This window comes from Miscanthus floridulus, chromosome 18 (assembly GCF_019320115.1).
Source record: "Miscanthus floridulus cultivar M001 chromosome 18, ASM1932011v1, whole genome shotgun sequence".
Taxonomy (NCBI): Eukaryota; Viridiplantae; Streptophyta; class Magnoliopsida; order Poales; family Poaceae; genus Miscanthus; species Miscanthus floridulus.
This window is the reverse complement of record NC_089597.1, coordinates 102,132,499-102,145,196: the sequence shown is the minus strand read 5'-3', so window position 1 is coordinate 102,145,196 and position 12,698 is coordinate 102,132,499. Positions and strand designations below refer to the sequence as shown.

Here is a 12,698-nt window from a genome sequence, read left to right as displayed (position 1 = left end):
CTCGCATAGGAGCTGCAGGAATGAGACGAAGACAAGGACATGTAACATGTTCGAGGTCAATGGTGGACTGTCATTTGAGATATTTGCAAATGAACTCCCAGAAATATCAACAGAGAAAGGTTTGCTTGTGTTCAACACCACACCATTTGAACTACTGGCAAAGGAGCTGCCAGAAGGACCAGAAGGGAAGCACCGGCTTGCACCTGGCAGCCCACCACTCGATACAGGTGCGTAGGACTTGCCAGAAGAGATGAATCTGCTGATATCCTGCACTGGCATAGGCACAACATTTTTGGGCAGGTTGACACTCTGGCCAACTGGTTCCATGTTTGGCTGAGGAATGCCCAGGTTTTTCTGGGAGCTCATGACCTGAACTGACTCTGTGGGCAGCGAAGCTTGCGTTCCAATTGCAGATAAGGAATTCATCTTTGCAAAATGGTTTCTCTACAGTGCTTTAGTTTCATCAGCAAATGGATTAGAATTTCTTAGTGTGCCTCGTTGAGCTTTCTGAGGTAGATTCTGTACTTCTGAAATCACAAAATAGACAAGTACATTTTGTTAAGAAAAAAATGACAAAGCCATAAAATGAGTGAAGTGGGCTCTTAATCATGGGGTGAAACAAAAGAAATTCAGGAGAGAAAAAAACTGACTCCAGAAGTGCAAATGTGTATAACATACCAAACTCAATAAATGTGTGTACGCCACTAGAGCTTTGTGTGTGGCAGACACACGTTCCGGTCGAATTGTTGAAGTGTCAAACACACAAATTCCATTGATATAAACACAATATTGAATTTGAGATGGAAATTGTGCAAAAACAAGTTCTATCCAAATATCTTTAACAATAATATAGTGGATGGGAACACAAGCTAGTGATTGAGCAGAAGAGTAGAAACCAAACTTGCAGATGACTGGCGACATTCTCTTTAGTAAGGTCTTCCACATTCATGACTTCTAATATCTTCTTAGGAACAGCCCCTACATTTACAGCAACAAAATATTTGTTAAGTGAAACAGATTTAACAGAAGAATTATTGATAGATAAAGCCATGAAATGTGAGAACTTACAGTCCATGCCAATCTGATTGATAGTTTGTACAAACTTTCGGTGTAGCTCACCAACCACTGGACCCTTTGCTTCTTCTGGGTTGATGTGTTCTCGTTGGCCTCATCAGCAACATCCACAACCTTTTTGTTTTTCCTTGAATACTTCTTGGTGTGGTTCGCTCCAACCTTCTCAACTTTATCACCATCCCCAGATGGCAACTTCCGAACAGCATCATCAGTCTTACTATTCTTCACCACATGTGTCCATATAACCCTAAGCTGTTCGAGGCGCACCGGCTTTACTATATAATCACAGGCTCCATGCTTTATCCCTTTCATTATAGTCTGTGTCTCACTGTTTGCGGATATTTACTGCATGACATAACGCAACATAAGTCAATTATGATATACAGAAGTCAACAAGCTCAATAGACTAGACATTGAATGATCTAGTGGCCTTCATGTTCAGTTGACTAGGCAAAATTTTCAAATTCCGTTTTATCTTTAGGCATTACATGTGTCATTTACATTCATTTTAATCAAATGTGTCATAAACATAGTAAATGCAATTCCCTATCATTTCCACTTTTGTCATTCATAATTTCATAAAAGAAACTTTACAAATTTATTAGAATGGAGCATTGCTCACATCCTTATGGAAACGACTAGTTATTATGAAAACCAACAATAACGAACAAACTGCAGGCCACAAATTCAAAAGTTATGTTGGTTGCGCCTAGAGCTTACTAATCCATGGCAATGTATGAACCATACACAAATGACAGGATTCAATTGTTAGATTGATTGCTCCTGTTACTTTTTTTTTGTGAACATGCTCCTGTTACTTAAATATGAACAAATGGTAGCACATGAAACTACAAGCAACAATATTTAGTAGTTACTGATTGCACCTACCACATATGAACAGTAGCATATGAAATGAACTACAAACAACAGTTCAGTAGATAGATTGGTTCAACGATTTGGATTTGGATTTATTAAAAATGTCTTTTGCAGCTGAAATTAACGAAATTCACAAAGTTTCAGAAGTTTCGATCCAAACTGCAGTAAAAAAAATTACATGAAATCTGAAAATGTGAATTTCTACATTCCTACACTAAAAAATGGGGACAAAACTGCTACAGCACACCAAGACAAGGCAAACATCCTGCTACAATACTACACAAACCTCTTCAACAGCAACCCACCAAGAATGAACACATTGAACTGGGAGAGTTTGAACATACAAAGACACGATCTGGAGCAGTTAGACACCCCAATAACAGAAGAAGTTAAGAAGGTGATTTTTGAGCCCCGGGCCCCAATGGCTTCACAGGGCTGTTCTATAAAACATGTTAGCAAATTGTCAAGCACGACTTGATGCAAGCCATCCACGAACTGTACAACCTCAGAGCTTCACACTGGAACCTTCTCAATCCAGCAAATGTCATCCTAATACTGAATAAAGGAGTCATAAGAGATGCTGACTATAGACTGATAAGTCTTATGCACAGCATGGCCAAAATAATGGGGAAACGGTTGGCAAACCGATTGTCTCCGCATCTTAACAATCTGGTCTCACATAGCCAGACCGCGTTTATCAAAGGAAGGAGCATCCTAGATAATTTTCAATATATGCAAGGTGCTGTCAACCATTTCCACCGCTCGAAAACGCCAATGCTATTTCTGAAACTGAAGGCAACTGAACAAGGAATCCTCTCCCAGGTTGGATCCGACCCAATCCGGATAAGAACCAGCCTATATGCAGATGAAAAATCACTTTTTTATTAAACCCACACAGCATGACCTCACAGCCATCTAGAGGATGCTAGCAGCCTTCGGGATAGCTACCGGATTGGAATCAAATATCAGACGAAGGTATATCAAATTAGATGTGATGAATCGATAAGTGCATTGATGGGAAATTTTTAGGGGAAGGTATGCCAGTTTCCATGCTAATACCTTGGATTACCTCTGCATATTGGGCGATTGCGTAGAGAAGCAGAACAGGTGCTGATCGATAAAATTGGAGCCAAATTACCAGGTTGGAAAGGGAAGCTACTCACAAAATCTGGGCGTCTGACGCTGGTACAATCAGTACTTTCAGCCATTCCATCGTACCATATGACAGCATTCCCACTCTCCAGGGCTATTAAGTGTATAGATAGAATTAGAAGAAACTTCTTATGAAAGGGGCGCATGATGCAAGGAGGGGCCACTGTCCAGTAAACTGGATTAGAGCATGCAGTTCAAAAAAAAACTAGGAGGGCTGGGCATCAAGAACTTAGCTGCATTCAATAGAGCCTTGCGTCTCCAATGGGCATGGCTCAAATGGAAAGCTCCTGATAAACCATTTGCTGGATTACCAATCAGCCTCAACAACACAGAAAAAGAGCTATTCAAGTGTTGCACAGAGATACATGTTGGCAATGGTTCAAAAACAAAATTTTGGACAGACAATTGGCTCAAGGGCACTGCACCAAAAGACATAGCAGCAAGCTGCTTCAAGCTTGCATTCCTCAAAAACCAAAGTGTTGCCAAGGCTCTCATGAACCGGACATGGATGCGCGGTCTAAGGCGGATGACCACAGACACAGAACTATGCCAATTCGTGCACCTCTGGGCACAATTGCAGGATGTCAACCTGACAACAGAGGAGGATATTGCTTGAAGGTTTACAACATCCAGATCATACACAGCTAAATCAGCATATGAAGTGCAAGAAATTGGGAAAGGATCCATTAGGATCATTTGTATTAGGAAAGGATCCATCAGGATCATTTGTATATTAGGATAGGATCCATCAGGATCAATCATAGCCTAGCTTCCTTGTGTTGTAGTACCTTCCTTGTACCACATGTTCACTACGGCTATATACATGACAGGCACCCCCCCCCCACACACACATTGGGTGTGTGGTGTAATTCCCATACCTTTCTACATGGTATCACGAGTCCAGGCCTAGGTCCACTCGCCCTAGCCACGCCTCCCTCCTCTGCAGCACCGCCCACCCCGGGCCGCGCCCTCCTCCTTCTCCCACCCCAGCTAGTGGTGCTGGTCTTCCTTGCAACGCCACCACCATGGCGACCCCTCAACTCTCCTCTGTCTCCGCTGGGTCGAGATCGGCACTAGCAGTCTTCTCTATTCTTCCATATGCCAAAATCTCTGTCAAGTCCCATGTGCCGATCACCCTCGAGTTGAAGCGCCCTAACTTCACTCGATGGTCAGCCTTCTTCCTCTCCCTGTGCGGCAAGTTCGGCCTTCGCCCGCACGTCGACGACATGCTGGAGGCTCGCCCTGACGACAAGGCGTGGCAGCAGCCGACTCCTGTGTCCACAACTGGCTCCTCGGCACTATCGCGGACGACGTCCTCAACCTCACCCAAGAGCCGAATCAGACCGCCCGTCAGCTGTGGACAGCGATCTCTGGCCTCTTCTAGGCGAACAAGGCCTCCCGCGCCATCTTCCTGAGTCACGAATTCTACTCGATGACTCAGGGCGACCTCTCCATCGACGACTACAACCAGAAGATGAAGACTACTGCCGATGCCCTACGTGACATCGGCCACACCATCGTCGATTTGCAACTCGTCCTCAACCCCTGCTTCTCCCGCACAGCCGACAACATCACGGATCCCAATCCGCTGCCCTGACTTCGCCACTGCCCGCGAAAAGCTCATCCTCAAGGAGTTTCGTCTTGCCAATGAGCGCTAGGTAACGTCCCAGACAACCCTCTTCATAGGAGTTCCCTCCTGTAGCTCCGCCTGCCATGCGTCCATGTTCAGCCAAGGTGCCTCTGGCAGCGTCGGCGGTCAATTGAGCAACACTGACTGTGGCCAGGGAGTCTGCCCAGACAACAGTGGTGGTGGCTCTAGCAACAGGCAGAAGGGTCACGGTGGTGGCGTGTCGGCCCCTCAATTTGAGAGTCCTCAGTGCATCTGTATTTGCGCCAGGATCACGCACAAATACACACTAATCATAGGGATGGTACACAGATATATAACAAAAGGTTCCGAGCTTTATTGATATATAAAATAAGGTCTACAACAGTGGCCCAAGGGGCATAGTCATAGGCTACATAGCTAGCGGAAGGCTACGGTCGTGAAACGATATTATTGGTGGTCTCTAAAGCGGAATTATAACACAACAAAACGGCATCCTATTCCACAGGCAACTTGAGCGCGGACAAAACCCTAGCCTCGATGTCACATTCCTACGATCGTATCTCCTTACGGGAAACCTAATCCTCAAGGTACGCTTCATCTTTGAAGTCATAGTCTTCTTCTATGCCGAGGTCTGTGTGTCAACAATGGGTGAGTACATACGTAATCAGCAAGTCCCAACCATAGGGTGGAAATAGAAGTGTAGTTGTGATTATAATTATGGATTGGGTCCTAGCAGAATATTACCATTCCCACTAGTACCTGGGTTAGCATCAATTCCATTACCGGTTTCATTACACATAAAAGTAAAGCTCGTCATAGTATCCCATCCTAGCATTTGCCCATTCCAAGGACGTGGCTATTCGAATAGATTTAATAAACTCTGCAGAGGTCTACAAATTTTTCAACACAATAGGTGCAACCTCATCCTTGATCAGTGGATGAAATAGACCTAACAAGACCTCGTACCTGAATGTACATGACCTTAGATGTCCATATAACTCTACTACTGCTTCTTAGGGGTTGGAGACAGAAAACTAGGAAGATACCAAATCCCCCCAAACGTGATGATACCAAATCATCACAAAAGAAAAACATGGCTCGAACACGGCCAAGAAAACAGTGGCTCGAACACAGCCTGAAAACCAAAAGCTTAACGTGGAGGATCACATAGCAACCACGCCAACCGGATATAGAAGAAAACCTATCCCCCGTATCGGCTCCTGATATTCCGTTGCCTACACCGGCCTTCTAGTAGATATTATACTTCTATCTAACGGGGTGTGAGATCAAGCCTACCCATATAGACATGTAGCTATACGAAAATAATTCACTAGGCGAGAGGGACTACGATTAGGTCCTTATGTGACCAAGGCGAGTATCTCGCACAAGAATCCTCTCCAGGCATTCCTGCCATGATAAACTACCTCCATAGTTTACCACGACTCACCCCATGTCGAGGTTTAGTTCAGGTTTAACAAGTTTTAAGTTCTATTATTATCCCTAAATCTAGTTATGGTGTGGAGCTCATAAAATAACAAGATAACCATTTATCTTAATCATATCGCATTAACCAAGCTCATTTCTAGGGTAATAATCTCATAGTCATGTTTTAGCATATCGGTGGTTTAAAGCAAGATGGTAGGGAGGGGAGCTAGGACTTGCCTTCGTCATTGACACTTTCTAGCACGTCTACGAAATTTAGGTCTTCGTCCTCCTGATGATTACCGTCGTCTGTCAGACATATCGGTCGAATAAGACTATCGCTATACGCAAAAGAAAAAGGCAAAAGCAAACATAGAACTATATGATGGCACTAGGTGCAAATGGTAGGGTTTGATTTTAGATGAATTTTAGAAGTGGTTTCATGCAAAAAGGAGTTAAGGTTTAGAAGTTATGTATTTTAGAAGATTATCCTATAGCTAATTAACTAGGTAGAATTTTATATGTATTTTCTAGAGCAGGAGAATATGTGCAAACTACATGGTTAATTTCCCTAATGCATCTAATTTATTTACAAATTTTCTGGAAATTTTTCTAAGCTAGTAAAATGCATTTCTAACTCTCTATGTACACTAGCTGGGTGTACCTAGTATTTTCTGAACCGTACCCCACGCTGTGTGTGTGAGGTGTGTGTGTGTGATAGGTGGGCCACTAGCTTGCGTCAACAGTGACGGCGGTGGCGACATTTAAGCCGTGGGCCCATGTGTCGGTGGAGAAAGGGGAGAGAGGGAGAGACTGACGGGGGCGGAGGGGGGCACGACAACGTCGTTTCCTCCTGGTCCCACCTGGCGGAGACAGAGAAAGGGGAACAGCGACGGACGAAGGTGACCGCACCGGTGATGGAATAGGGGAGGGGAAGCAGGGCTCATTGGAGCGGCCTACACCGGCGGTGTTGGCCCTCGGGAGTGATGGATGAGGGGTGGATGGGGTCCATAGGGTCACGCCGTAGCCGGTGGCGGGGTCATCGTCGATAGCGGGTGGCCGTGGCGGCGGTAGCGGCTCGCCGGAGTGGTGGTGGTGGCACTGTGCACTAGACTCGGCCCTAGAGGCCCTATAATACTCAGCTAACTATGTGTATGTGTGTGTGGTTGAACAATAAGTGCAGTGGGGGTGACGGTGTGCCCTAGGGTGGCCTCGCCGATGATGGCCGATGGCCATGGCGGCTCGGTGGAGTGGGGCTCATGCGGACAGCACAATACAGAGACCTAAACTACCTAGTAGCTACTACATAAGGAAGAGGAGAGGCTTGGGGACTCACTGGTCGCTCCAATCGACCAGAAATGCAGCGGAGAAGAAAGAGAGGGCGACGTTGATGGCGCCGGTGAACTCCAGAAAGGGAAAAAGTGGAAAAAGAGGGGAAAGAGGAGGGGAGATGGGGTGTTCCTGCCCTCGACGGAGCTAGTGGTGGAAAGGGTGAGGCAAGTGCTCTGCTGGCCGGGCCTATTTATAGGGCCGGCTAGGCTGGTGTCCTGACGGTGACATATTTCTCGCGGCCATCCTTTCCATCATGTGGCCACGATGTTGACCTTGTCCAGTCACATCGCCATGGCTGGCGCTTGCTCATGCGCATGATGGAGTTGCCTTGGTGGCTACTCTGGTGGCTCGGCACGGCGACGACCATGGCACCGACTGTTGACGCGTTCACAGTGAGGGGGAAGAGGGGAGAGAGGGGCGCCGTGGGGTCTCACTGTCGCCATGCCACCGTTGACGTCCTGCTGGCACCAAGGTGGCGCTGGCAGGCTTTGACCCGGGCGCTGTGCCATGTATGGTTGCCGGCCATGAGGTAGGCGATGAAGCTGACAGGCGAGGCCCATTCGTCAGCGGGAGGGAGAGGGAGAGAGGGGGGAAGCGGGCGAGGCTGGGTCGAATTGGGCTGCGGCTTGCTAGGCTGGCTCACGCAGGAGGGAAGGAGGGAGGAAGAGGAGGGCTAGGCTGCTGCTACGGGCCGAGAGGAGGGTGAGGAGGAGAATGAGCCCATGAGGCTTTTCCTATTTCCAATTTCCTTTTCTATTTCCTATCTCTATATGCATATGTTTAAATGATTTCAAATTTAAATTTGAATGCATGAGTGTGTAAAAAAGGGTGCCACTATAAGTTCAACAAGTCAAGCAAGCATTCACACACAAGGTTGCACACATATATTTTTATGTTCCTATATTATTTTACTTGTAAAAATTATTTAGGTTAGCTATATGTGTTATCTCCTATGCAAAATTTAAAAAGTTCAAATTTTTAGTGATTTTTAAAACTAGGTCAAATTTTTAGGGTGTTACAAACCCACCCCCTTAAAAAAAATCTCGTTCCCGAGATTTGAGCTGATCCTCGAATAGATAGGGAAATTCCTTTTTAAGATCATCTTCTCTTTCCCATGTGGCTTCTGCCTCTGTGTGGTTACTCCATTGCACTTTATAAAACCTCACTGCTGTCCTTCTGGTTTGTTGGGTGACTGTATTCAATATCTTAACTGGCCTTTCTTGATACTGTAGATTTGGCTGTAAGTCCATGGTTTCCATAGGCACTTGCTCTTCTAGTACTCTTAAGCATTTCTTTAGTTGTGACATGTGAAATACGCCGTGTATATCGGACATCTCTGGGGTTAATTCCAAGCGGTAAGCTACTGCTCCAATCTTTTTAATGATTCGGTAGGGTCCAATATATCGCGGGGATAACTTCCCCCTAACTTGAAATCTTTGTGTACCCCTGATGGGTGATACCTTCAAGTAGACAAAATCTCCGGGTTGGAGTTCCAACGGTCTTCTTCGGGTATCTACATAGCTCTTTTGTCTACTTTGTGCTGCCTTCAAATTCTCTCGAACCTTAGCCACTTGCTCTTCAGCTTCCTTGATCATGTCGGGGCCAAACATGCTTCTTTCTCCTACTTTGGACCACATCAATGGGGTTTGGCATTTTCTTCCATATAAGGCTTCAAATGGTGAAATCTTCAGGCTAGCTTGATAACTATTGTTATAAGAGAATTGTGCGAATGATAGGCTCTTTTCCTAGTCTTTTCCATAGGTCAATACGCAAGCTCATAACATGTCTTCTAATATCTGCTTCACTCTTTCTGTCTGTCCATTGGTCCGTGGATGGTAGGCAGAGCTATAGTCCAGTCGTGTTCCTAAAGCTTTGTGTAGGCTTTTGCAGAATCGGGTGGTGAATTAAGTTCTTCTCTCTGAGGCTATTCGGCTCGGTACCCCATGTAATCTAAGGATATTGTCAATGTAGAGTTGTGCTAGCTTGTTATCCTTGTAGTCAATCTTTACTGGAATAAAATGTGCCACTTTCGTCAGTCGGTCTACTATAACCCATATGGAGTCATGTCCATTTGGTGTCTTGGGCAATCCTACAATGAAATCCATGCTGATTTCATCCCATTTCCATACTGGTATGTGCAATGGCTGAAGTAGCCCTACTGGTCGTTGATGTTCTACCTTGACTCTTCTACAGGTATTGCATGGGGCGACATATTCTACAATATGTCCTTTCATTCCAGTCCACCAGTATTTTTGTCTAAGGTCAATATATATCTTAGTTGATCCTGGGTGGATAGAGTAGGCTGAATGGTGTGCTTCATCTAATATTAACCTTTGGAGTGCTTTGTCTTTTAGTACGCATATCCAGTCTTCATACCATAACTTCCCTTGTTCGTTGGTGCGGAACCTAGGAAGTTCCTTCCTACTACTTTTCTCCTTGAATTGTTGTATTTTTTCATCCTTGTCTTGGGCTTGCTTTATTCAATCTTCCAAGGTTGATCATACTTGTAGGACATTCAGGATGCCTTGTGGTATGATTTGCAAATTTAGTTGGTGGACTTCTTGTGCTAACTCGGGTCTTCGTTTTAAGGTTGTCATGTAGTGACAATATGCTTTTCTGCTTAATTCATCTGCTACTACATTGGCTTTCCCTGGGTGTAATTTGTTTCCAATAAGATAGTGTCTCCATATCTTCAATGCTTGTACCACGGCTGCTAGTTCCAAATCATGGGTTGGATAATTCTCCTCCTGTTTCTTCAGCTATCGGGAGGCATAGGCAACTACCTTATCATCTTGCATCAGGACACATCCTAGTCCTTGTCGAGATGCATCACAATATACTATGAAGTTTCTGTGGATATCTGGTAGCATGAGTATTGGGACTATGGTCAACCGGGTCTTCGACTCTTGAAAACTCTTCTCGCATGCTTCTATCCACTTGAATTCTTTTCCTTTTCTGTGTCAGGGCTGTCATGGTTCTTGCAATCTTCAAAAATCCTTCAATAAATCTTTGGTAGTAGCCCGCTAGTCCAAGAAAACTATGGACTTCTATCACATTGGTTGGCTGCTTTCATTTGATAGGGTCTCTTGGCAATGGGTACGGTTCCGAGGATTAGGTCAATTATAAACTCCAAATCTATGTCTGGTGGCATTCCCGGTTACTCTTCAGGGAACACATCCATGTATTCACATATGACTGATGCTTCTTCAATACATGTTGCTTGCATACTACAAACCAATGGTTCTACTCTAGGGGCATGAGGGTGACATTCTACCTTTAATCCTTTGTGATTTATCAAGGTTACTGTTCTATCACTACAGGATATAGTGCCATGGTGTTTCCTTAACCAATCCATTCCTAATATTATGTCCAAACCTTCTGTCTTCAATACTACAAGGTCTGCTTGAAATTCTACACCATCTATCATTATCTTCACTCGAGGGCACTTGAGGGTGCATTTGAGGATAGCCCAGGGGTTCGAATTAATAAAGGGGTGGGAAGTAACATTGTTCTTAAAATATTTCTAAGCACAAAACAAGTAGAAACAAATGAATGTGATGCGCTGGAATCAAACAACACGGTTGCAAGAGTGGAGTTTACTAGAAACTCACCGTACACAACATCAGGTGCTGCCTGTACTTCCTCTACATTAACGTGGTTCACACGGCCTTGCCCAAAATTCGGGGCATTCCTTCTTGGTGGTCCAGAGTTCTGAGGCGCTGAGCGTCCAGTTCCTAAGGCAGCTATCTTATTGTTGGCTACAGACTGAGCAGGGGCAGAGTTTGCTATTTTAAGAGGGCATTGGGCGACATGGTGTCCTGGTTGTCGGCATCCAAAATAGGTCTCCATTGTAGTGTTATTGGTACTCTTGGGCTGGTTTTGTTGTTGTTGTTGCTGTTGTTGTTCTTGTTGTGGGATGTGGTTTTGTGAAGTGTTGGTCCCGAAGGTCCTATACTGCATAATCGGCTAGTACCTTGTGGGTGCGGTGTTGTTGGTGCGGACTCATTGTGTTCTTTCTTGTTAGCGAGCAAGTTGTATCAGAAATTTGCGCTTCCGTTCTCCTTCACCTCTGACAAGTTCTTCTTCCAATAGAATGGCGTGGTTCATCAACGTGATGAAATTTGGGTAGATATGAGTGACCATTTGAAAGGTTCTAATGGCTAGAGGGGGGTGAATAGCCTAATAAAAATTTCTACAACAACACTTAACAAAATGGTTAGACAATTATGAGGCGAAGCAAGTGTTGCGCTAGCCTACTCAAAATGCAAGCCACCTACCACAATTCTAGTTTAGATAGTGTCTATTCACAAAAAAGCTATGACACTATCCTATGTTACTGTGCTCTCAAAGGCTAACTAAAGAGCCACACCAACCAAGCAAGCAAGCTCTCACAACTAACTACACTAAAGAGCTTGTCAACTAGTTTGCGGTAAAATAAAGAGAGTGGTCAAGAAGGTTATACCGCCATGTAGATGAAGAAACCAATCAATCACAAGGATAAATAATAATAAAGACCAATCACCTCGGAATCAATGATGAACACAATGATTTTTTACCGAGGTTCACTTGCTTGCCGACAAGCTAGTCCTCGTTGTGGCGATTCACTCACTTGGAGGTTCACGCGCTAATTGGCTTCACACGCCAAACCGTCAATAGGGTGCCACACAACCAACACAAGATGAGGATCACACAAGCCACGAGCAATCCACTAGAGTACCTTTTGGCGCTCCGCCGGGGAAAGGTCAGGAACCCCTCACAATCACCACGATCGGAGCCGGAGACAATCACCAACCTCCGCTCAATGATCCTCGCTGCTCCAAGCCATCTAGGTGGCGGCAACCACCAAAAGTAACAAGCGAATCCCATAGCGAAACACGAACACCAAGTGCCTCTAGATGCAAACACTCAAGCAATGCACTTGGATTCTCTCCCAATCTCACAAAGATGATGAATCAATGATGGAGATGAGTGGGAGGGCTTTGGCTAAGCTCACAAGGTTGCTATGTCAATGAAAATGGCCAAAGGTATGAGCTTCAACCGGCCATGGGGCTTAAATAGAAGCCCCCACAAAATAGAGCCGTTATACCCCTTCACTGGGCATAACACGGGGTGACCGGACGCTCCGGTCCAACTGACCGGACACAGCACCGGACGCACCGGTCATGAATACCGGACGCGTCCGGTCGGCATACCGGACATGTCTGGTAGCTCCTAGGCTGCCACGTGTCCAGTT

At 45.2% G+C, this 12,698-nt stretch overlaps 2 protein-coding genes across 2 annotated transcripts; both read left to right on the top strand.

The window, feature by feature from the left end:
* The first annotated feature begins 3,289 nt into the window (after positions 1–3,289).
* On the top strand, positions 3,290–3,718 carry LOC136524284 (uncharacterized). Its single transcript, XM_066517712.1, has one exon. It carries the CDS (start codon positions 3,290–3,292, stop codon positions 3,716–3,718), a length of 429 nt encoding a protein of 142 aa, XP_066373809.1.
* A 409-nt stretch (positions 3,719–4,127) lies between these two features.
* On the top strand, positions 4,128–4,699 carry LOC136524283 (uncharacterized). Its single transcript, XM_066517711.1, has 2 exons — positions 4,128–4,397; positions 4,487–4,699. The coding sequence occupies exons 1-2, from the start codon at positions 4,128–4,130 to the stop codon at positions 4,697–4,699; spliced, it is 483 nt and encodes a 160-aa protein (XP_066373808.1).
* The last annotated feature ends 7,999 nt before the right edge of the window (positions 4,700–12,698 follow it).

Bases quoted from the DNA above. Each gene is read 5' to 3' on its own strand.
- LOC136524284 (XM_066517712.1), top strand. From the start codon at position 3,290: ATGCAGTTCAAAAAAAAACTAGGAGGGCTGGGCATCAAGAACTTAGCT.
- LOC136524283 (XM_066517711.1), top strand. From the start codon at position 4,128: ATGGCGACCCCTCAACTCTCCTCTGTCTCCGCTGGGTCGAGATCGGCA. The intron at 4,398-4,486 runs GCACTATCGCGG...GGCCTCTTCTAG, and splicing joins TGTCCACAACTGGCTCCTCG to GCGAACAAGGCCTCCCGCGC.